This window comes from Morchella sextelata (assembly GCF_020137385.1).
Source record: "Morchella sextelata strain SCLS chromosome Unknown scls_1, whole genome shotgun sequence".
Classification (NCBI taxonomy): Eukaryota; Fungi; Ascomycota; class Pezizomycetes; order Pezizales; family Morchellaceae; genus Morchella; species Morchella sextelata.
Window position 1 is genome coordinate 3,303,540 of NW_025408616.1, and position 25,440 is coordinate 3,328,979.

A 25,440-nucleotide genomic window follows, 5' to 3' on the forward strand; every position below is an offset into this window, starting at 1 on the left:
GAACAGCCAACCCGCTGTTCCTTGGATATATAGCAGAGAGGAATAACAGAATTAATGGAATAAGCCCTAGTTATATAAAGGTCGGGACAAGAAAACTTCGCACATGGCGAGAGTAGATTAGGTTGGGCTCACACATGTAAGAAAAGGAATCCTACGATTCACCATAAAACTCTGGGATTCTGATTTACAAAGCTTATTAGATATGCACATAGAACAAAGAGGTAAAGATACATGTATCTCTAAATGAAGCGTTTAACAAACGAACTTCGGAAACATTCCGTACGTTCCCGAGGAAAATTGGACCCCCTGATTGACGCAGATGTACCATAACCGTAATCGATTCGAGTGAGTCATTTGACGTTTATCACTCCATCTTATCTGCAATATCCTTATCTCGAGCGACCAATTTTTATTCTTGGCACTATTTCCCCCAACAAACCATACGCGAAAGCTCCCTTCTTGCTCTGGTGAGTAGGAGAGGCTTTCTCTTGAAACTAGTTAGAGGCTCTGGCAAGTCTGAGGAGAAATCTGGATCTGTTAGAGCCTCTGACTGACAAGAGGAAGCTCTCCTGTCTTGGAGAGTGGGGAATGGGACTTCACGTGGCCCTCTGTCCACCCAATTCTCTTTTGAATTGGGAACATGGCCCTACTACCGGTTTCCCCGTTTGAATTTTTTTCAAACGGGAACCGCGAAGCTACGGTTAGGCTATTCTTTAGTGCATAGTTTTTTTATTATATATAGTCCTTTTGTTGTATATAATTTTTTTATCTTTCTTATAAAAGTTTTCTATTCTTATATATAGTTTCTGTCAATGAAATATTTTCTCTTGTGATGATGAAAAGGGGCCCACCGGCCGTCAGGACTCAAACACTGGACTTAGGGTTGGAAAGTTTGTTTCACCAAAATATCGTTACCCCATGGGCCCAGTCCGTATTAGGAGGGTTCTCTAGCAAAAATAGGACTCCCATGGGCAGATGCTTACGGTTTCGCCATATCCTTTTTCCTGTCCGACATCGTCCCACACTCAGCAGAAACAAAATACACCGCCGTTCCATCTTTAACAGGATTCGACTATCTAGCGATATTCTCAACAAGAGTAATACCAATAGAGTCTGGAGCCACTAATAAAGTACATGTAGTAAATAGCTTGGTTAATCAATGAATCCTAATTCATGGCGGGATCTTAAGGCAGAAGCTCGAGGAGGGGTGAAAAGAGCAGGCGTTTCGGTCGATTATCTACCTAGCATATGAATTAGAAATATTGGCACAGTTTATTATAGAATATGTTTATCGAGCTATCGTATATCCATACAACTCACTATGATATGAGTATTTTACTCAGTGAGAGCAGCCCATAACTGGAGCGAAGATCCCTCCGAATGAACTAAAAGTATTAGAATATTAGCGGTGATCCTGACAATTGGTGGTCGACCTTATCGGTAGGAGGATAAAAAGATCGAGAGGTTTCTAAATAGAGGGGATATTCAAAATGATCTCGTGAATTCGATGAGATTGAGGAGCAAGAGGAGCTATATCAAAAGAGGATCAGCTGATATATAAGAAAGTAGACATACTTGAGTGTCTGTGGATGTAGCATCAATCAAAGGGTTGAGGTGTTATGATGCAAGCTTCATGAGTGATATAACGGCTGCTAGGGTTGGGACGAGTCAACAATGATAGAAGGGAATCGCACACACCTTTTCTCGTAACACGCTTTCACATCACTCTGCACTCCTGTAGACTCATTCTTCTGGGGACCTCGCTCCTAGAGTGTATATGTGTGAGTATGCGTGCGTGTGATGACCGGCATCTCGGTGTTCGGCGTCTTAAGCCAAACTCAGGCCCTACTGATCCTACACGACGAAATAAGGTTTCGAAGGCTACCATACCCGGCCCAACAGACTGTCTTACGTGTCAGTATCGAATATTCTAGTTTGGGATGGTGTAGCTTTCATAGACGCAATTGCTACCACTGAAATAGATCGGCATTTGAACTACTTCTCTAGATTTCGGTGCAAATTCAGAGAGAGTACAGATCTCGACAAGGCACCCGCTCCTGTGAATGTTATGAACACCTCTCTATAAGAACCAACTAAACCTTAATTGAAACAGGGAACTTAAATGTATTTGTGCAGACTTACTTGTAATAATTTTGGTGGCGAATCTCACATAAATTTCATTTTCACTATCGAGCACCTGGTTACAGATGTAAATGCAACAATACTTGTCTGTAATTTTTGTAGTCATTAGATAATATAGCAACCAGTAATCCTTATAATGAACATCTATAAACTTGCTGGTTGCAACATCTACATGGATTCAGACTCCGTAATTTAATTAAAACTAAAAGTTTACTTTAACCTCCTATGCATGTACGGCTCGTCTTATACTTTTATACTTCTGTGGGTACGTAAGATGATATCTGGCATTTACTGCTTTCCCTGGTAAAATAAACCAATATTATCGGCGATTACCAGTTCCGAGAGGTTCTGTATGACAAAGAAGAGGGAAGCACGGACTCTCCATGGAAGAGTATATAAACCCCGCTTTTTCCTCTCTTCTTCTCTTATTCTCTTCTTCTCGTATATTCATCATACTCTGTAAAACTTGTCCAGCTACATATCTTGAGCTACTCGACTTTACCTATATTATTAGGATAGTCAGTGCTATTCATATCTCCGCACTCTACCCACTCTCCATTCCCCTCCTCTTCTCCTCTTCCTCCCTTCCCCTCCTCCTCTCTTCTTCTCTAGGGTGTCGTTCACCCTCCCTCTACATTGTTCGGGCCCCGAAACGTTTGGGTTCATGCCTGACATTGAAGAAGTAAGTCCTTATTGTCCCTCACTTTCTGGACAATTAGCTAATTATTTAGTTATTACTACCGATATTTACGGCACGGGGAAATGTGAGGACCGGCTCATGCCCCCAGCGGTGGAAAACTGGATCTAGTGTCCTAACGATGGTGAATTGAACGGTGAGTAAAGATTACCTGTTTCTCTGTTAGACATTTTGTTTAGAATCATATACTGATATATTTTATACTCACAGGGAGTATATTGTACCCTTCCTTCCCCTCTCGGCCCTCAGGTGCACCCGGGCACCAACAAGAACCTAGTTCCTCCAGGGCCGAGGCAGATTGTGGTGGTCTGCCCGAGCAGTAGCAGATTGTGGTGTCCTGGCTGGTAGGGATAGAGGAGTAAGTTGCCCCCAATTTCCGGTCCTCAACATGAGTGTATCTATTGGGCAACTAAAAATCAGGCATATAGGGAAACTAAACGCTCAAGAAGCTGGTCTTCCAACCAAGTAGTCTTCATCCAAGACACGGTGGGCTACAACATCTCGTATGTATTTTCCTGAACTCGTACTTTGTCATATAATTATACTAACGTAAAGCAGGTAGACCCGAGAATCCTGAGCTTGTTTTATTATGGGCCAGGAACCTCTTCAAGGTCCAGTGGACCTTTGAACTATCCTTCCGGGGTGGTGGTTCAAACGAACCCGTAAGGGAGACCCGAGCTTTGTCTTCGCCAACACTACCTCTGGCTCTTTCAGGAGACCTGGCTGGGGGTCGGGAGAGAGACCTGCACAAAGTCATTATGTGGCTGGGTCCCTCTTTCTTTCCTTAAAATTAGCGCCCCCAGCCAGCATGCTAGCCATCTCTTTCGTTTCCTTGAGACAAAAGAATCCATCGTTTCTCTGTTGTGTTTTCTGTGTCCGTCGAGGATACAGTTTCCACATCAACTTGCTCTTTATGCTGAGGCGTCGCGTCCAGTTCCTTCGGTACCGCCGCTGATAAAACCATCACGGTACACTTCATGGCCGGGACCTCGCGGAATCAGCAATCACCTGCTTCTGCATCCGTCGTGCTACAAATTCTGTATCGGGTCGGCTTTGTTTTTTGTGTATATATTTATATAGTGAAGGAAGGTTGTGTGAATGATGTGGGGGGACATCTTATTCTTAATCAAATTAGTTGTGGTTCTTTAACTTTATCGATCGATCTGTTCAATCCTGCACTTTAATATTGAATTGTCAATCAATCAATCATCACTTTAATATGTAGCTTTGTGACAACAAATGAGAATTGCCAAGACCCGAGTGATGATGTGTGATTGCTACCATTCGTATACGTATATACCACTGGCTTCTTTCGGCGCATTATACGCTATAAATTCATAATGCTCGGTCCACAAGTGTAGTGAGCACTAGTGCCGATAAAAAGCGTGGAATTGGCTCTGGCCAGGTCAACAGACTATGCAAAGAAACCCACCGATCCGTCAGGTCCGAGATGTACTTCCGCCTGAAGGTTCATGCTTTCTCGAGCTATGTGCTGATGCGTTTTGTGCTTTAAGCGGGCCATCCCCTCTTGCTAGTGAGTCTATATAAAAGCGATCCCTGTGTTGTTAGTCTTATTAGTGTTCATTGCTTCAAAGTTGCGGTCGTAACGCATATATTGTGGCTCTGATTGTTGTTGCTGTGGTCATAGTGGTAAGTTTGAGCCTGCCGTGGTGGCAACGGTGCTAGTTGCGCTGGCACTTGTTCATAAGCCATCACTCGCGGTTTCATAACCCGGACTAGATAGGAGTACAGCTACTCTATAAACATGCATGTTGTAGGGCTTCCTAGATGTAAATTTGGAGATCAATTAACTATCTGCCTAACTGACCCTACACCGTGCAAAAGATCAGACCCGAGAGTCCCGGGAAGCCTTTCGAGGCAATACCCGAGATTGCTTGATCTTGTGGGTCGTATTCACAACAGTCAAAACATCATCGATCATAGACCGTCATGAAGTCTTGTCCTTTCCCGCCCTCTTTAGGCTACAAGAGACAGGTGGATTATCCCATTCAGTCTTATCTGTCTTATTTTGCCCAGAATCACTCGTTGAGAAGACAACGTAGGTTGAACCACGCATGCACATACATGTAGTTATTTCTAGCTAGAATATATCATACAATTAATGAAGTAATCAATCAATCAATCAATAGCCAGAATATATCGCCCCGCTATCCACCACTCTTGGCTGGGAATCTTCGATTCAACCCCCATCTAACACACCGCAAGCACCACCGAGATAGTTACGTAGACCACGTGGTACAGCTACGACCACACCTCTTTCACCCGTAGTGATCCCCTCGCCTCCCTACGGACCCGGAGGACGCAGACACGCTCACCGGCTACCGGTGTATATCCCACCCAGCAGGAAGACGACGATATATTCGCTCCTGCTCCTACTTTTTACGTTATATATATACTCCGCCAAATACTCGATCACACATGTCTCGCTGCACGATTGATAGATAGTACGTACGTACTCCCGCCAGCCAGCTAAATACTGACACCCAACCCCACAGATATCATGCAGTGCCTTCCGCACGGCCGCCGAACCACCGCCAGCTACTAGAAATAGAAATATAAACCATGCAAACTCCCGAGATCTACATCCGCCAAGACCAATGATCAACACCACGCACGCTAGAGCAGAGCACTCGATTTAAGCTTACGACGACAGCAACGCCAACCCCCGACTACCCAGACAAAATGCACAGCCACCCGGATGGATTCAACGTACACAGTTCGGTTAAGAATAATAATATTTCCTATCAACTCTTTCCTTCCACTCCAGAACGTAAACCGCAAAAAAGCAAAAAGTCATAACTATCTTTTAAGCACAGAAAGAAAAAAAGGAAATAGTACATCTGTACGGGTTAGGTATCGCGTTCAACATATACACAATCATAGAGTAGTAATGGTGGTACCGCAAGGAAAGAAAAAAAGGTCATTTTACACAAAGAAATGGGCAGGAAGAAAGGGCAGAAAAGAAAAAGAAAAAACATAGCATCGGCCCACCGACGACGCCACCGGTGTGACCAAAGAAAACTTCGGGAATACTGCTATGTTATTTGAATAGAGGAAACATAGAAAACAATAATGCCACGCGTCTTTGCCCGTAGGACTAATCGGATCGACTTTAAACACCACGGAACTAATTATCAAAGTCAGCGAATCGGAACTTCTCCACAACGAGCTACAGGGGTACGGGGGCCATAAACTCACCATCCTCAGAATCAAAAACCAACTGCACCCCAAGAACCTAAACGCCGACAGCCCCGCCACACTCCACAGCACGACCGCCAGATACACCTTACTCCTCTCTGATTCTACAGCGGCGTCGTTATCCGTCATACGGTCCAATCCGGCAGAGTTCAGGATCCCAGCAGCAAGCGCAAAATTCGTAAACATCCACACAAGCACGACACACGATCTGAAACCTGCGTAGTAATCCTTCTGTTTCTGCGTTTCGCTGGGCTTCTCGACTTCCTTCTCGGGCTTGACGGCAAGAGATCGCAACTCAGATTCGTACTGCTCGTCGAGATCCTTGTCGTCGGTGGGCACATTCATGTCGGCCTTACCGTCGACGGTGGTGACAGTTCCGCCCACGATGGGCGGGGGAACGTCGGGACCTTTGGTACCCCAAGAAATATCGTGTGTGTTACAGAAGGCATAGACGTTGAGGACATTGATATACGAGGGTGAGAGTAGGAGATATTGAATGAACTGAACCACAATGTTAGGATACTTCAATGGAATATGCAGCGTTATAGGATAGGGGACATACACTTGTGAACATATGCCATGGCTCGAAAAACATGAAAGAGGCTACAAAATAGAGGATATAGGTCGAACATAACGAGACCAATAAATCTCTAAAAAGCTGGTTCGAGAAGAGACTGCTGAAGGCAAAGTGCCCGTTATTTTGGGCCAGCTCCGACATCACAGACTTGACTGAGATAAACACGGCCGCAAACAGAAGATATCTATAAAAACAATCATTAGTGTTTCCCAAATTATTAGAACTCGCGGGAAACGTACAACATGATAATAGCCCAGAAGACAACCATCGTCATGTACAGCTTCTTCGTACCACCCGGTGTATTTCCGAGTGACAGGACAAAGCATGTAAGTAATGTTCCCAGGTACAGCCATTCGAAAATAATACTGAGATATCTCCCCGGCGTGAAACCCAATGTAGGATCCGCCAAAGCAACTGTTAAAATTCTGAATACCAAGAAGAAATTGCCCTATTCACCCTAAAGTCAGTGTCCATGCACGCAACCTTATCGTGCTGACAAGTTGAAGGGGGAAACATACGATAGCGAACCACGAAAACAGCATAGAAACAGTCTGGTAAAAGAACTCGATCAAGAAAGCCATTTTCCTCATCATGGAGTGACTACTCCGCCAAATATCGAATGTATGCACTAATGCATAAATCGCCGCGAAGAAACTTCCATTCAGCCATCTTCTTCGCTGAAGAATCAGCTCGCTCATTTCATCCGGCACATCCGTCTCGGCAGACGAACTCTTGACATACTGCAGCACCCAGTTGCAATTGCGCTTCGACACGAGCTCGAAACACAGGATACGATCCTCAGCCAAGTACATATTCGCCGTAAAAATGCCTGCATCACTACCATGCATCTTTTCTCCCTTAAAGTACTTCTCCAGCGGGCCCTGTCCACTAAGATCGTTCTGCAATGCGGTATACCGGTACGCCGAGAACGCCCCAGGGAGCACGGAAATAAACCCGAATACACTCTCAAGCGGCTTGTCCAGAATGTTGGACATTTTGTACTCAAAGTTCTGAGTTGCTACAAGGGGGTTCAGGAGGTATCGTCCTCCGGGCCCCAACATGGCCTTGATCTCCCCACATGCTCCGGCGCACTGCGGGTTAATGTCAAATGCTTTCCACAAATGGTAGATACTCGTACCGCCTGGTTTTGTTCCGGCGTCAATGAGTACGCATACATTCGGGTCCAAAACTCGTCCGAACGCCTGGAAAAACCAACGATGGGAGTTGATCTTTTTCTGGTTACGCTCCTTCAAGCAGAAGACCATCTGAACCGGAACGGCGTTCTTGCCGGTAGCGCTAAGCCTCACCATGTCCTTGCTGTCGAGCTCAATACCAACCTGGGTAGTATATTCGTAGATATGCGCAGTCACATCATCTTTGTTAACCCTTGTCTTTGCGATACCCTCCTGATAACAGCCCATACCAGCTAGAACACTTCTAGTTCTAGGGTTGATTTTACCACGTCCGTCGCTCACGACACAGACAACAACCTTCTTCCAAGCGTCTGCGCCCCAGGTTGGGGAACGGGTGCGAGAACATAGGTATGCGATGTTCTTGAATACACCAGCCATTGTCCTTGCAAACAGAACTTCATCCTCGTTATACATGGTTACTACAATGAATAGCTCTGTATGCCTCGGCTTCTGGAAGAGTTGCTGGCGGAGCGTGAATTTCTTCTCAACGAAGTCTGAAGGATCGCAGGTCGCCGCTGTGTACCTCATGTGAGTGAACTCACGCTCTTTCTTCTGAGGCAGCATTGCTAGTAGCTTCTTCGGTACCGGACAATCCAGGACCAAGTTCCCGTTAAAGAGCTCTACTTTCTTTACAGTTTTCCATCTGCGCAAACCAGGCCCGGGGGTTGGCGTTGATCCAACAGGCGATGGAGTGCTTTGCGAGAAGTATGGGTCATTATGCCCCTGTAGTGGGGTATTCAGTTGTGAGTGCGGGTCCAGAATCGGCCGTCTGTCATCGTCGTCGGCGTAGGGAGCTGGTTGGGTGTTGTAGTGCGTTAAAGGATATCCGTCTTCGGGAGTATGTGGCTGATATGGATCAGGGGAATAGTTATTATCTGGGTGGTCGGCTGGGTAGAACGGGTGAGAATACGGTGGTGCAGCGTTTGCGCCCACGGATTGACGATGGGTTCGTGAGGGGGGTAGTGGGGGAGCCTGGTCGTATGAGTGTGATAGGTTTGATACCGAATACTGTAGTGGCCGCCATGCACCATGTCAGAACTGCAAAAAGAAGGAGAAAACGGTATCACGGCAGAAAGCTATGATAGACAAAGGGGAGACCAAAACTCACGGTAGGCTGAGCCGTAAGTCTATTCCCATCATCAGGCCAATCCGGCATAGAAGTTCCTGCAGCAGGATACCCTCCCGTGTTCTGCCTTTGAGGTCTATACGGCATCTCACCACCTTGCTGATAACCAGCAAGTGGATGAGCCGGTGATGGAGTTCTATGATCCATCGGTACAGGAGGTTGATAATGAGGATCGTAGGGTTGCTGATGTTGTGGTACTGGAGGTTGAGCAAGGGGACCGGTTTCGTCGTCTGAAGAATCCTCGTGCGCGGGAGGATGGGGGAAGTCAAGACGCGAGTAAAAGTCATTACTGTTATTAGCCATGGGAATGGGCGCGGCGGCGAGCTTTCTATGTAGGTCTGCGACTGCGAAAAAAGGGATCTGCGAGGGGAGGTGGGGGGTTGTTGCGCTTGCGTCTTGCCAACCCTATGTTAAAATTACACGCGATAGGTAAATTGATTGCGACTCTAATGTCTTGGGGCACGTAAAATGAGCTTATGTTTCTTTTCGATTGGTATTTACTTTTCAGGCCCTTTATTTCTGTTTCTAGGCAGGGTGGTGTAGCAATAGTAACGGTGATGCGAGCTGCTGTTTACTAACTGGATAGTATTTCGAACTGTTCCCCTGATCCTGGCGATTTCAGGTATGCAAGGTGTAATGAGGCAGGCCCTATAGGCCAATAAAAAATAAAATAAAAGATATAAAAGCTACGGTGCCGATGCCGAAGATGTTCACTATTTACGATTATATCTTAGCAAATGTATTCATTCTATCACCATTCTTCGTCAAGTCCGCCTTCTTCTTTGTTCGGAGTTTATGGAATTCTCTGGGCAATGACATATCGCAGAAAGTCCACGACGACGGGTGACGACGCCTGCGCGACAAGGCTTACACCCAGGGCTAAATAGAAGAAAAGATACGAGACAAAAAAAAATATACATACCTCAAGTAGCCTGCAAGCAACACCCCTTCTGTTCTTCCTTCTATCTCTGCTGCTACTTCTTCTTCTTCTTCTTCTTCTTGTTGAAGTCTACCAGTATTCTCCAAACACGGATTGTTTCTCTAGACGCGGGCCTGGCTAAAATTAAAGTTACCTGAAACCTCAGTTTCTGCTTGATCGACTCTGCGTGTTTGAGCAAGGAAGCGCAAACAAGCTAGCTGCAACTGGCGAACTGGAAGTCAGAAGCCAGGTAGAAGAAGACGTAAAAGATGAGACGAGTAGGAACGAAGAGAAGTCTTTAAGAGAGGCTTGCTCGAATTCTACTCCAGCTTGATTCGAAGTTGAGTAGCAGACAGGTATTACCATGAAGGTTGTTGGAAAAGAGCTGGTATTTCTATTGCCGTCTTGGCGAGAACTTCCAGCCGCACGTGCGGCTGATCACTGGGACCGTTTTGAGTGAGGGGAAGAAGTTGAAGTGCAGCGCCTTGGCCTACCATGGTGCACAAAACAAGCCTCTCGATGCTTCCGGAAATAGATAACAATGGGGGTTCTTTGAATAGTGCAAGGCAGTGTTCTCAATGTAGGCACTTACAGCTACATACATACCTAGGTACTCGTACCGACTGCTAGAGTATCTAGGTACCGCAGCATGCCTCTGCGAGCAGGCATATCCTGCTGGATGTAATTTATCTTCTCGTTCTCTTACTCGTAAATTCATGACGTTTCCGGACACGACTGCTATTGCATACCATATAAAAAAGCGCCAAATCCACCTTTTTGTATGTCATGCAATATTGGTCGTGTTCGGAAACGCTATGAATAGACGAGTACATGTTCTGGGGTTCCACATATATGTGTAACCAACTACACCACCCGCTTTGTGGCCCCATCAACAATCAACATCACACAGCTGGATTCGGATAAGGTTAGACCACACCCAACTCAGCCCTAAGTTGAGAAATTGTGCCGCCGGTAGGAGAGAGGAAAATGTGGCACATTAATGTACACGCTTACCAGCAATAGAACCAGAAAATGAAAGTAACGGAAACAGGGATTATTTGTATGAGAGAACGGCGCCACTCCATACAAATTATCCTTGCCCTGAGCAACTGCATTTTCTGGTTCTTATGCTGGTAAGCGTGTACATTTTACGACCTTTTTCGGGACTATGATCACAGTTGGAGACACTTTCTGTACGTACCGGGAAACCGCTCCCTGTCAACCAGTCAGCCAGCCCGGGTAGTGGTGGCTATACGTAAATGTACACAAAGGATAAGAAAGCTTGGGGTCAACGTGTTCTTGCAACCATAGAGCCCGGGAACTTTATGTGCTCCATTGATAACAAAGCACAGATACAGATGTGTGATAGGAAGTGCTATCCAGCCCTGGGCTGAGTTATTCTTGGTGGCATTAAAGCATATAGATTATTCATAGATCGCCTGCACACAAAGGCTACAGTCCGTAGGTACAAAGTAGCAAACGCTCCCCCCCCCCCCCCCCCCCCCCAAAAAGTTGAGGAGATGAGCTTACCGTTACCAATCGATATATTGTAGGCCTGTGCCAGCTGCGCATTGGATATCTTAATCAACTGGACGATGTTTGGCTCGCCCTCCCTCTTGCTACTTGGCTAAGCTTATTTTTCTGCAGTGAGCCATGGATGAGAAATTCAGCAACCCAAGCACCAACCAGAGCTATATTTTATGCATCCAGAAGTGAGCCTTAGACTCTTAATTCAACCCAGGGTGCCTGCTAGAAAATATGCATTTCTATTCGGTCTGCACTTGTCTGCGAGCGCGTATCCTGGATCATTTCATAAAAATGACTATCAATCGATTACTGAGGGCTGGCGGTTAAATACATACATTCAATCAGTGTCAAACTTTTGGAGCTGCTTATGTCAAATAGTAGGAGAACCGCTCTTGGTTTGGTTTATTAAAATGGGTATAGTCAACCTGCCAATCAGGGTCCGCTACCTAAGCCAAGAGTGGAGGTTTGTAGGTTAATCCACCCTCTCGGGTTAGAGGACTGAGGAAGAGCAACACAAGCTCTCACTCGTATATGTAGGTAATGCTGGATGCTGGACCTTCAAGTGGTAAAACTACAGGTGTTGAGAAAACTCAATCAAATGTGAGGGTAAAGTTACTGTGATGATAACGGCCAAATAAAACAAACAGCAAGATATACTCTAGAGACTCGTAGAGGACACTTGCCAATAAATCAGGACCAGTCTCGTTATCATGTCTAGCGCCACACGTAAAAGCCCACGTTTCTAGAAGGACGAAATACCCCGCGTCACCCCCACTTAAACCCTGAACTCCATCCTTTAAGCCCCGCCTATTTGTTGCCCTTCCAGTATTCCTTCCATTTACACAAGCTTTAGAATCATACATCGTAACCCACCAATCATGTCTCCAGATCCGACCAGACCTACATCTCCGTACGCCGACATTGATATGGCCGACAGTGCCGACCCCGATGCTGTCTCGGTCCTATTCGTATGTCTCGGAAACATCTGCCGTAAGACTCAAGCCCCCACTATCGGCCCGAGCAAGTTTACAATCTAAAACTCTATGTAGGCTCTCCTATGGCCGAAGGTGCTTTCCGTAGAACAGTCAACAATGCTGGTTACGCCGCAAAATTCCGCAAGATTGACAGCTGTGGGACTGCAGCTTATCATTCTGGGGAACACGCGGACCCTCGTAATGGCCTTCCTAGCATATTGTCCTCGTGTGTATCTTTGATACTGATGAATTAAATGCTCTACTTAGGAACTCTTCAGATCCTCGCGAAGAACTCCATTCGCTTGGACCATCTTGCTCGTCAGCTACAGACGAGCGATTTTAAGAATTTTGATTACATCCTTGCTATGGATGTAAGCCACAAACCTCTTTGAAAACTACTGAGCTACATACCTAGATCGCTAAACTGGTCTTCTCTAGAACTCTAATATTCGTGATATTAATCGCGTTAAGCCTAAGGATAGCACCGCTAAAGGTTCGATTCTAAAATTGTTCTTTTACTTTGCTAAGCATCAAGGCTTGTTGCTGACTATTTAAATAGTGAGGCTCTTCGGGCACTATGGCTCCCGCAAGGACGAACAGGTGGAGGACCCTTACTACGGCGGCCAGTCCGGTTTCGAGAAAAACTATAAACAGATCGTCGATTTCACTAAACGCTTTCTGGTTGAAGAATTCAACGCGGATATTTCCACTGACTCTTAACTGTAGTAAGGTGGGTTGAGGCAAGAGGTTTCGGCAAATTGCAATATCTATTGGTGAATTAGAATATGTGGAGTGCGAATATTCCCTCGCTCGGTGTGTTTGGCGTTCTCAATAAAGTTATTTGTCCGTATTTTTTTTTTGCGAGGCGGCGGCTGAGCAGTCGAGTGGCTTTTTTCCTTCTCGTTGTTGTCTCCAGCTGCTAAAGGTAATTAAGGAGAGCGCATTCGATTCGGGGTTTGATAGCCATTTATGATCTATCTACCCACTGTAAGTATAAAGGGTATCCACAACTTTGTGGAGACGTCATTATCGTGGTCCAGTAACATGATGTAGTTCGCCACTCCCAAGTACTAAAGTTGTAGATCCCCTGTGATTCGCCGTTGCCATCCAAACAAAACCCAGTGAGCCGTTGCGACGTGCATGACCTTTATCCTTATCGAACGTCGTACAGACAGGCAGTATCAACCAGCCTTGTTTCCACATGTAATTGACGTACGATTTTCGGTGGGGAGGCAAGTGATATAAAATTTCAGGGACACTGCGCATGATCCATCCATCTGTCTGTATTTAAGTACCCACGGGCTCTCTGGCTTTTAGCTTCGGAGAATGACCATAAATCAAAATCACTTGCCTCGATCGAGCTTCCCTCCTCACTTGCCTAGCTTCGCATTTCTATATCTTCAATACAGGGTCTTCATACCATACCTACATCTCTACTGAACAAAACAATACACTCAAGTACTACTTATTTACCGAGTATCAGCTACCTACTTACCTACCTACCTACCTACCTACTAGCTAAAGCTACATACAATACACAGCTCGATATATAACCTACAAACAACAAAGAAACAAAAACAAACAAATCCCCCACTACATAATGACTATCAACACAACCACCTACGAGAAAACCCCCTGGCCAATAGAGCTACTCGAAAAGCCCTCCGACTCCGAGCCCGAATCAGAATCCGACTCCGAGCCCAAACCCGAATCTAAACCCACCTTTTCCCCCCACGACGGCCGAGTAAGCCCCCTCCCCCCATTCCCTACCTCCTACCTCATGTGCACCCCACTAACATACCCTACCACAACCTCCAGTACATGCGGACGCTTCTCCCAGTTCTCGACGCCGCCTTCGCCGCCGAGTCCGTTGGCAACGTCGGCGCCGTCTCAGACTCGTCCAGCCGCGACCCCGAAGCCGACGCCGGCGATGCCGCCTACGATACTACTGATCTGGCGAGCTGGCGGACCTGGACAGACGTGACAGGGGAGTGGAGGACTGTGGCGCTGTTTCTGGGGAGTGAGGATGACGGCGCGGCGGTGAGGATTAGGAGGAGGGATGGGGTGGAGGTTGTCGTTGATGTGGAGAGGTTGGGGGTGGGGGATAGGGGGTTGGTGGCTATGGAGAGTGAGAGCTAGGGTTTGATCATGAGGATTGGGGGGGGGGGGGGGGCTGATAGTTCCTGATAGTGCCTGATAGTGGAGTTTTTTTGTTTTTATTTTATTTTGCTATCGGAGACTGGTGAGGTATGAAGTTAGGTGGGGTTGCAATTGTTGGGGTGTTTTTCTGGCTCTTTCTTTCTTTTCTTTTCTCTTGGGGAAGCGGCTGGTGTGGATTTTTTTTTCCTTTCTTTTCTTTTCTTGCCTTGTCTTCGAGTCCTTTTCATAAGTCCGATCCATAGAAGCTGGCTAGCTAGATAGGTTCCTCCTAGGTAATTACTTTTCCCTTGTCAATGTTTCTTATGTAGCTTAGTACATAAGCCCATTCAACCGGGAACTCCCGGTTGCGGTTGCGGTTGCAGTTGATTATAGAGGTTTTCTTAATAGTTGTCGCACGTACGTGCGTAGGTGCTTTTCTGCCAGCTGGATTTTCTTTTGGTGTTGTTTCATGTAAGCTTTGGGTATTTTTTGAGGATGCGGGTATTCTGAGATGGTCCGGTTAGACTTGTACGTTGGTAAATTGGCTCATGGTGAAAACTGGCTTGAGCTCATATGATTGATCATTTTATTCATGATCATTCACCCCATTTCACCACGGCTTTGGGCTTCTCGATTCGATCCCTCCTCGATTGATTGATTGCGGAGGTCCCGGGGGTTTGGGTAGATGGTGATGGGGATGAGATTGTGGATCGAATCGGGGGCCGGGAGTTCGGCGTATCCGCGTATCGTGTCGTATCGGCCGGTGGTGGTGGGTGGTGGGTGGTTGTGATATGATGTGGTTGTGGTTGCGGTGGGTGCAGCTGTGTGATCCTCATGGGATGTCACTCGGTGTTGCGACTTAGCGCTTGAATTAGTACTACAGCCGACTACCGGCTATATGTTAGTAGCAAATAGTAACCACATAGAGCTCTTCCTACTGCTACTGCACTGCACTGCTACCACCACTCCTACTACTATACTGCTACTACACCGCTCCACTCACCACTCCTCTAACTCCCGGAGAGAACCCCATTGCAGCAAACCTGTTAAAAACAGCTAACAATAACACCCACCCAAAAGCATCCACCATGCATCCTAAGCACGGACGTAAAACAAATAACCCCCACCCCTGTCACCACCCCCGACATGACATTAGAGAGCGGAGTGGGGCTTCCCGGTCCGGGGGGGTACATACACATGTAGAGTGGACGGCGATGGGGGTGCGGTGAGAGGGAGTGGGATCGGAGGTTGCGCTTTTGCGGACCGGAGACCTGGTCGGTGGGATTCGGCTCCGGGCAGTGCGGTGGGTGGGGTGGGCTCGGGTTTGGGGGTGGGTAATTTGGGTGAGACATGGGGAGTGAGGTGAGTGAGGGTGTAGGTGGGTAGTGAGGAGATGGGGAGGTAGAGAGATGGAGAGATAACTATGGGTGAGGTTGAGATAAGGTGTGATTGCTTAGCTACATGTATGTTGGAGAGCAGGTGGGTTGGGCTATGGGGATAGAGTTAACGACGTTAGGGACGGCAGTGGGGCAAAGCCGTCAGTCAATCCGTCAGTCAGTCAGACTTCAGTCAACTTAAACAGTATCAGTCAATCAATCAATCAATTCCCACATCCCCATCCCATCCCCTTCCCGTCCAGAAATAAAAAAAATGTGACCGCCGATCAGCACCCCCCTCTAAAATTATAATCCGTGCTGGCCCCCCCCCCCTCCTCCGACCGAGTCAGCATTCAGGTACCGAACGCCGCGCAACCGATTCTGGTGATTTCTCCGGGCAGCTGTTAGTTTTGTGTTTGCTCCCCCATCTGCCCATCCCCATCCCCATCCCCATCCCCATCCTCACCCCCCCCCCCATAGTACATGTACACCCAATCCTATCTTATCCCAGCGGTGATCTTTTTTGCCGGCGGTGTGCAGAAGTTGCGGTTCGCTACTGTATACGTAGCTAGGGGGCGGATATTTTTTATTTTTTTGTTGGGCCAAATATGGGGCGGGCAGGGCAGGTGGGAGCAAAATGTAATTTTAAAATAAGTGTTTACTGGCGGCGATTGTTCAGATTTTCAGATTATTCCCTACCCCCCCTCCCCCCGTCGGGACGTAAAGAGGAACTGGAAATGGAGAGAGATGGTCAGGGAAGAATGCAGACAGAGAGACATCACGAGGTCTTATCCCGACAGACAGCGACAGAGCAGAGCAGACAGACAGGTCCGGACGGCGAGACCCGTACCTATGGGACGCGTAATTGGAGCAATTGGATAGGGAGGGGGGGTGGGACGTTTGCAACAACATCCACTTTCTGTGGATATCTAACTTTGTGGGTTGGGGGTTATGAGGAGAGTTTTCACTAGCTCGACTGTTGGTCGCAATTATGAAGGATCGAGTAATTGTAGGTCACGATGTATGACGGCAATTGCACGTTATGTAAAAGGACGGGGCTCTGCGTTTCCTTCCATCCCAGCTCCCGTATGCACAATTACATGTATGTACCGTATGCGCTGCTCGGCTTTTAATTTCGGATCTTGAGGTTTATTTTTATTATTATTATTATGGGGAAAGAGTAGAGAGAGAACGGGAATTTAATTTTTTGTTTCTCCATTTAATTCTGCGATGGGGGCTTTTGCTTCGATTCTTGGCTTGCATGGGTCGGGAACAAAAGCGATATGATATGATATGATTGCCTGCCAGAGGAAAGAGAGAAACCTCATGAGACAAGCCTACTGCCTGGGGTGCGAACTTGGGTTGGAAGATCTGTAATCGTTAATCGGGAGAGTGTGTCTAGAAGGGATACGATTGATAATTGAGCGAGTGGTTCGCCCATTGCCTATCTTGGGGTCCCCTCATGTTCCTCATCCTCTATGCCTACTGTAGAGTAGCAATTGAATTGACGCTGGGGGTTCTCTTTAAATAACTACACGACGGCCTTCTCTCAAGTCTGGGTGAGTGACAGCCAGTGAACGAGTGAGCGAGTGAGTGCGAGTTGTGCGTTCGTGTGATTGTGTGTGTGCAGAGTGTGAATGTGGAGTGTGAGTGAGTGAGTGAGTGAGTGAGTGAGTGTGTGTGTGTGTGTATGTTGGGTGCGAGTGTGTGTGTGTCAGTTCGTGTCCGCAGCGATTGGTTGGCTGCCCGTGGTGGTTGTGTCTTCAATCGTTCCACCAGCCCGGTCCTTCATTCTTCCTTTACCTCTTTCTGTTTTCCCTCACGACATTGTAACCCTGCCTGTTCCTGTTCCTGTTTTCTGTTCTGCCCAACCTTCTGACATCCACACTTGCCAGACACACAGGTACAGATCAGATATAGGTACCGACAGACGGACAGATAGACGGACATACATACTCCCGTCTCTGGGACACCCACTGCTGGCTGCTGCTACACTTCTACCGTTCTACCGCTCCCACTACCACCACTACACTCCTTCCCACCACACACGTTCATTCATTGATTGATTGCCGGGATAATCTTTTTTTTTGTTTCTCTATAACTATCTCTTCATCCATTTCTCTCTCCCAGAGAAATAAGAAGAGATAAAGAAGAAGAAGGAGGGTAAAGGCACAGAAGGATACAGAAGAGGAACAAGGCTGCCCCAATACAGATTGATTGATTGACGGCCTTACCAATCACTACATCATCACCAACCCACTTGATCGGGTTTTTTCCAATTCCAGGCATTCTACATAACCATCCACACACACGCACACACACATCACACACAATCACGCTCCACACACACACGCAACCCCGTGAGGTCACAGTGACAGTGACAGTGATAGTAACCGTGCCAGTCAAACCCGCCGTGAAACGATGGATATCAGCTCTCTCCTCTCCCCCTCCGACGACTCCTCCCCCCCCGCCACAAACGTCAACTCGTCGTCGGCATCCCCGCGCCCTTCACGCTCCTCGTACCTCGACGCCTCAAACCCAAACCCCCCATCATCGTCGTCAACAACGCCAACAGGCCTCTCGGCGCCGCCGCCCCACACAAACTCCCGCGGCTCTCCCGCGAGAAGAACGGGCGTCGCCCACTTCATCGCCCGCATCCCCTCCTCCGCGCCGCCCCACCACCACATCCCATCCCCCGACACCAACACCGCAATGGACGAGGACCCCCCCGCCGCCACGGACGTCCGGATGGAGGGTGACGACCGCGAGAGCGGGCCAGACGACGACGGGCTAATGGCAGTAGACGACGAGGGCGAGAACTCGACGGCGGTGGCCGCCGTCGAGCCGCTGTCGGAGGCCGACTACCAGCGGATCCCGGCGCTGCTCGAGTTCATCACCGATAGGCCGTACCAGTACGAGTCCCACGTCGAGTATATTGGGCTGCTGCACCGCGGGTTCCTCGCGCATCAACAGGCCGGGAGTGACGGCCCGTATCCGTTCCTGGAGGATCTGCGCAAGGGCCGGCAGGAGATGCTGGAGCGCTTTCCGCTCAAGGAGTCCATGTGGCTGGAGTGGATTGCGGACGAGTCGTCGATTGCGAGGAGCGCGGAGGAGGTCATGGTTGTGATGGAGCTGTGCGCGAGGGCCGTGGAGGAGGAGAATGCGAGCGTGGCGCTGTGGAGGACGTATGCGCAGTTTTTGGAGGTGCAGTATTCGGAGGCAAGGAAGAGGAAGAGGAGCGGGTTTGCGAGCCCGGCGGAGGAGGTCATAAGGTCGCTCTTTACGATGGAGTTGGTCATGGAGACTTATAAGCTGGGGGCTCAGGCTACGATGCATGTTATCTCGGATGTGAGTTTTTACTTTTCTGTTTGATGCCCGTGTTGGGAGCTGGGCTGATGGTTTCTGTAGAGCAATTTGATATGGGATAGATACCGCGATCTTCTTATGAAGGATCTTGAGGCCGACCCAAGGTAGTACTCAATTCGTTATTACTTGATACATGCTTCAATGGCTGACACTACACAGTTCCGCAAAACTCGAGTACATCCGAAACCTCTACCAAGCCCGTCTCCAGGTCCCCCATGCAACGATCAGCGACACCTTCAGCGCCTTCAGCAGCTTCACGACCCGCTACAACAACGCAAACTACGAGTCCATCATGGTCTCCACCAACAAGATCTACGCCGCCGCACTCGAAAAGTACTCGCAGCGCGAGATCTTTGAGCTGCGCCTGAAGCGCGAGAAGGACAACATTGCGGAGGAATGGAACATCTGGGAAGAGTACCTCAAGTGGGAGACGAGCCAGCCCAAAAAGAAGCTGGACCACGAGATGGCGTGCACGCTGTACGAGCGCTGCCTGCTGCGCTTTGGAGACCAGGCGAGGGTCTGGGAGGCGTATGTCTACTTTGTGCTGGAGAAAGTCAATACTAGCTCACGCGCCATCTCGGTGCTCACGAGGGCAACGAGGCATTGTCCGTGGTCGGGGACGCTGTGGGCGCAGTACATCATTGCGCTGGAGAAGGGCGCGCAGCCGTTCGATGTTGTGTCGGACGTAAAGCACAGGGCGACAAAGACCGGGATGCTGGACCTCGGGGGTCTCGAAGAGGTGCTCAAGGTCAACATTGCCTGGTGCGGGTTCCTGAAGCGGCGGGCGTTCGAGCAGGACGCCAGCGAGGATGACTTTGATATGGCGGAGATGGGCATCTCGGAGGCGGTGACGGAGACCGGAAAGGAGGATCCGGAGTACCGGTTGCAGCGCATCCATATCAACTTTTGCACGCTGGCGAATAAGCTCCAGGGTGCGAGGGGCATATGGAAGGAGCTGGCGGTCCCGCAGGCGAATTCATATGAGTTCTGGCTGCGCTACTATCAGTGGGAGCTGACGCATGGGGAGAAGAAGGAGACTGCGGGCGATGTGCTGAACCAGGCGCTTAAGATCAAGACGATTGATTGGCCGGAAAAGATCTTGGAGACTTATAGGAACCATGTAGAGGACTACGGAAACGTGCAAGACGTTGAATGGGCTACTATACGGTACAGGAAACTATCTACGGAGATCCAGGAGAGACGGAATAGGGTAATATTCTTCCCCGGACTAGGCTAGTATATAACGGAAAGCAATACTAACTATACTACAATAACAGGAAGCACAGGAAGCAGTGGCCTATCAACAAGCGCAGTACCAAGAGCAGCAGCAGCAGCAGCAGCAGGAGCAGGAAGCTGATGTGGCACAACCCGAGGAAGAAGCTCGGGGGACCTTGAAGCGGCGGAGAAGTATTCTCGAGGCTGATGACGCCCAGCAAAGCAAGAAGCCCAAACCGGAAGTCTTCATCAAGGACATGCCACTTGCGCCTGCGCTCCCATCCGCAGCGTCTGTGGCTAAACGTGACCGCGAGAACACCACGGTCATTGTGAAACACTTGCCGGCGGGGTATCCGGAAGTGAAGGTGCGGCAGTTTTTTAGAGAGGTTAGTTAGCGGGATGGATTTTTGTGTCCTTATTTCCCTATTTCCCTTGGTTTTTTGTGAAGAGGGTACTGACGTTTTTTTTTTTCAACAGTGTGGTACGATCAATAGTATAAACATAATTACCGAAAAGGATGGACGGTCTTCAACCGCGACAGTCGAGTTTGATACCAAGGAGGACGTTCTTGCAGCGCAGACAAAGGACGGGAAGAGTGTTGAGGGACGCGCGATTGAGGTCCAGATCGGGACAGGATCGACGCTATATGTCACGAATTTCCCGCCCTCTGCTGACGAGGCCTATATAAGAGACTTATTTAAGGGTGTAAGTTTTTCTCACTTTACTTCTTTCACTTTACTTCTTTCTCTTTCTCCACCCCCCGGCAGGTTGAGCTGATTATTGGGCCTCTAGATTGGTGAGATCGTGGATGTACGCTTCCCGAGTCTGAAATACAATACCCATCGACGCTTCTGCTACGTCCAGTTTGTGTCGTCCGAGCAGGCGCAGAAGGCGGCGGAATTGAATGGGAAGCAGCTGGGCGAGAAGGAGACATTGGTAGCGAAGATATCGGCGCCGAATCAGAAGGTGTCGCGGTCGGGTGCAGTGTATGGTTTTCCCTGAGTTTTACTTTTTGCGATTGGCGAGATGTGATTGGTGCTGATTTGATTGGGTGACGTATAGGCATGAGGGCCGCGAGCTGTTTATTCGGAACATCGACTTTAAAGCCAATGAGAAGGACCTTGAGGAGCTTTTCACGAGATATGGAAAGGTCGAGAAGGTCCGGATGCCGCAGGGGCCCAGAAAAGGGTCGCATAAGGGTTTTGGATTTGTGTCTTATGGCACTAGGGTAATTTCCCCCATATAGTTGCTTTACCAAGCAATCTGCTCACACCATCAATAGGAACAAGCAGATGAAGCCGTAGCTCTAAACGGATTCCTACTCAAGGGCCGCCCTCTCGATGTCAGCATCGCCTCAGCCAACCCCGGCAAGCACAGACCCGGCAATGCAGTCGAGTCCTCAACCCGCGGAAGCACGCCCTCCAGCGAACCAAACGGAGACCACAACATGGACACGCCCTCACCCGCCGCCGTTGCCTCAGGGCCCGGCTCCCCCCCACCGTCATTCGACGACATCAAGAAAAAGACACTCGGCATCATGAACGTCGCCGACACCGTCAACGACTTCAAGATCCGCGAGCTGTTTGAGAAGTTCGGGCCCCTCCGCAAGGTCACGCTCCGCCCAGACCACCAGGGCGCTATCGTGGAATACAACTCGGTGGCCGACGCTGGTAAGGCGACGCTCGCGCTCGATGGAAGCGAGCTCGCGGGGAGACGCATCAGTATTGGGAGTCTGCCGGACCTGATGAAGCAGAAGCCGGAGGTGAAGAAAACGAAGGGCTTTGCACCAGCGGGGAAGAAGGAGGCGGATGGTAATGGTGGTAGTGGTAGTAGTAGTAAACCGGCTTTCTTCGCCGCGCCTACAAGCGTTATCCGTGGTGTGCCGCCAGCGAGGGGGCAGAAGAGGAGGGGCGGGCTGGGATTCTCGGGGTCGATAGCGAGGTCAAAGGCGCCGGAGGAGAAGAGTGAGGGTGGAGGTGGAGACACGGAGATGGGGGATGGCGGGGAGCCAGGGAAGCCGGCGAAGAGCAATGCGGATTTTAAGGCTATGTTTCTAAGGAAGTAAAGTAGAACTAACTCTTTTTTTTCTCTTTTATCTTCTTTTTTTTATGTCTTCTTCTTCTCGGGGATTCAGGGAGGAGGGAGGGGAATTATAATGTGTTTCATGTAGTTTGAGCAGAGCTCTCTCTCCGTCTCTTCTCTCCTCTTCTCCCACGCGCTTTTGTGAATGGATATTTTTTTGGAAGGAATACGGCTATTTTTATCTTTTTTCGTGTGTGTGTGTGGCTTTGAAAGTATGGTGTGCGGGATGGATATATACTTTCTTCTTATCTTCTCTCTTCGATTGTTAGCTTTTAGCTACGCCTCTATGTGTGCGGCACTGCATGTATTCTTAGTGTGGTTGGTTAGTTGGTCGTAGTTATGCTGTATGATAACAATCACATCATTCGTCCATCCATATATCCAGTGTTTGTTTGTCCCCGGCATATGTGCGTGTGTAAAAGTGTGTGCGTCTGTGTGAGAGAGTAGACGGGGTGTGTGGTTGGGTGTTCTGCGGTGAGGTACTGTTGGGTGGCCGTGGTTGCGTCATGGGATATCACTCGGGCGTTGTGAAGAGTGGCTTGGACCTTTTTTTTTTTTTTTGTTTAATTCATTAATTGCATACAATCTTACAGTTATAGCCGACAATGAGTGGCTTGGATTGGTATTTCTGGCTGGAACGCACTGGCATTTACCGTATGACTTGGATGGCTGCCAGGGCTAACTGCATGTAGTGGCTTGCAGAACTGAAGTAGCAGTTGCGGGATTGGGATCTCCCTTTAATTTTGGCATTGACGGCCGTACTATTGACACTTGCCCTTTTTCTACCTTCGATACTCAGCAGCATCATAGGGTCCGCTTCGAACAATCTCAACTAATGTCTCCACCTAGATTAGCCCTGGCGTTCGAATATCACTTCCAGCCAAGAATATTTGTGGGTGAGTTGCCTAGCGGTTATCTAGACAGCTCGTTGTGTTAGACACCGAGTAGTTGTTTCTGGACTTTGGAAGGTCCAGGTCTTTGTTTGGAAAAGGTCTAAAATGACACAGTTTTCGGTATACGTGCTCCGCAATAACACATGATGCAAAATGATACAGTTTGCTATGGTCCAAATAGAAAGTCTACTCGACCTCACGCCGAGAGCACAAGTGACAAAGACATCGGGAAAAGCCAGTAATAAGGATCGATTCCCAGCTCCACCACACGCCCTTCCTCTAGAGGGGTCAAAAATCAAAATATCCTCCTAATTTATTTCACTACAAAAAAGAACAAAAGGTACTGCAGTGTGCCAATATGAAGCAGAACCCTAACCCTTCAATGCTCAGCCATCCATAATATGTATTCATTTTAAATCATAGCAAACTACAAGTATTTGCATCATGTGTTATTATAGAGCACGTCTACCGAAAACTGTGTCATTTTAGACCCTTTCCAGTTTGATTGAAGGCTAAAGACCTCTATAGTCGCTGTTGTATAAAACCTGATATCATTTGCCAGTTATAGAATAAAGCTGATCTACCTCTGAAGATGAGTTCGGGGCTCTCAGGCCGCTGCGCGGCCCTCGACCCCTCCTGGCAGGCAAAGTCCATCACTATATGTATATCTACTCTAGTCGATCTATATGTGCCTTTTCTAATATCCCCCATATATCAGTGAATAGGTCAGAAATTTCTCCAGTTCAAGCTGCAAGTATCTCTTTAACAGCCACCAAGCCGCTAAAATCGAACTACTAATCGATTCCCAGAACCAGTTGAAAACCTATTAACAATCTAACACTACTCAGAACAATACCCTATGTTCAAATCCAACACAACATGTTTCAAGTGAAACAAAACCTCTCTCAATGAGCGAATCAAAAGCTTTTAAATGTACATTGCATATGCAGGTTATAATTATATACTTATTAGATAGAAGTACAGAAACTGATCTTCTGCAGTGAAAAAGAGAAAAACTACGTACCATTATAATACCACTAGAAACGCCTTAAAGGGTTACCACCCAGGGAACTTTCCAAATTTATTTTCCTAACCTACCGTCTCCTGCCCTGTTAATTAGGCGTAAAATTGACCTCTCCTTAGCCCCATAATCACAGCTTAGACAACTTTAGCTTCTTTATTGACCCTTTATCGTAGTTTGACTCCATTCAATGATATGGTGAGGGTGTCAGATATTGGGTTAGGGTTTTGCGATAGAGATGTAACCCGCTTCACCACTCTCAGTTGTCGGCCTCCTTCTCCACCATCCATTTCTCTCTTTTTATTTCCTTCCTCCTTCTTAATATCACCCCTCCTCCCGCCTTCATTGTGCCCCCCAGTTCTTTCCTCACCTCGCTACCCAACGATGCTTGTGGGGATTTGCAAAGTGTTTGACAGCAACGATATTGCCCTTCCCACCGAACTAGCACCAACTGCATCTCAGCCGTACCCATCGATATCGACCTTTCCTCGCTACACCTCCGGCAATTTCTCTTGCACAACACATGCCCTTCCCTGTCTCCGCGGAGGCAATGTGGCTTGGGATTTTCTCTTTTCTTGCGGTTGCAGTGCTCAACTGTACCAGCAGGTGATGATGGAACGAATCCAAAGGGCTGTATTGAACGCTTAAAAGTTGCTGTTTATGTTCTCACTACTAATTTTCTACAGTAGGTCTAAACAGCGGGGTCTTAAATTGTATTTCGATCATGACAGATCACTCGTATTCCGAACAGATCAGGGGTCAACCCTCAAGTCTAGAGAGTGCAATGCTGTATCGAGAGGAGAGAGACATTTTGCGAGAAGCAATAATGTGAAATATTCTGATTGTATGAGATACAATACGATAGACGTCACGTGTCTTTGGTTCCTAAATGTCACCACATGATATTAATAGTTCCAAGAAATGCATACAAAGACTTCTCAAATGGGAATATTTATGTTTATATTCAGCCCTGT

At 48.0% G+C, this 25,440-nt stretch overlaps 4 protein-coding genes across 4 annotated transcripts; 3 read left to right on the forward strand and 1 right to left on the reverse strand.

Annotated features, from left to right (window-relative positions):
* Nucleotides 1-5,972: 5,972 nt before the first annotated feature.
* Nucleotides 5,973-9,257, reverse strand: H6S33_000867 (chitin synthase I; the record flags this gene model as incomplete). The annotated part of the gene is made up of 6 exons (XM_044832291.1): nucleotides 5,973-5,987; nucleotides 6,059-6,559; nucleotides 6,621-6,819; nucleotides 6,875-7,083; nucleotides 7,154-8,836; nucleotides 8,937-9,257. The coding sequence occupies 6 exons, from the start codon at nucleotides 9,255-9,257 to the stop codon at nucleotides 5,973-5,975; spliced, it is 2,928 nt and encodes a 975-aa protein (XP_044700426.1).
* A 3,021-nt stretch (nucleotides 9,258-12,278) lies between these two features.
* H6S33_000868 (uncharacterized protein) lies at nucleotides 12,279-13,094 on the forward strand (the record flags this gene model as incomplete). Its single annotated transcript, XM_044832292.1, has 5 exons — nucleotides 12,279-12,390; nucleotides 12,450-12,572; nucleotides 12,642-12,745; nucleotides 12,813-12,867; nucleotides 12,934-13,094. The coding sequence occupies 5 exons, from the start codon at nucleotides 12,279-12,281 to the stop codon at nucleotides 13,092-13,094; spliced, it is 555 nt and encodes a 184-aa protein (XP_044700427.1).
* Nucleotides 13,095-13,974: 880 nt separating this feature from the next.
* Nucleotides 13,975-14,513, forward strand: H6S33_000869 (uncharacterized protein; the record flags this gene model as incomplete). Its single annotated transcript, XM_044832293.1, has 2 exons — nucleotides 13,975-14,118; nucleotides 14,193-14,513. The coding sequence occupies 2 exons, from the start codon at nucleotides 13,975-13,977 to the stop codon at nucleotides 14,511-14,513; spliced, it is 465 nt and encodes a 154-aa protein (XP_044700428.1).
* Nucleotides 14,514-18,310: 3,797 nt separating this feature from the next.
* Nucleotides 18,311-22,535, forward strand: H6S33_000870 (uncharacterized protein; the record flags this gene model as incomplete). Its single annotated transcript, XM_044832295.1, has 8 exons — nucleotides 18,311-19,237; nucleotides 19,298-19,359; nucleotides 19,415-20,465; nucleotides 20,533-20,856; nucleotides 20,948-21,175; nucleotides 21,263-21,456; nucleotides 21,533-21,698; nucleotides 21,753-22,535. 8 exons carry the CDS (start codon nucleotides 18,311-18,313, stop codon nucleotides 22,533-22,535), a joined length of 3,735 nt encoding a protein of 1,244 aa, XP_044700429.1.
* Between the last annotated feature and the right edge of the window lie 2,905 nt (nucleotides 22,536-25,440).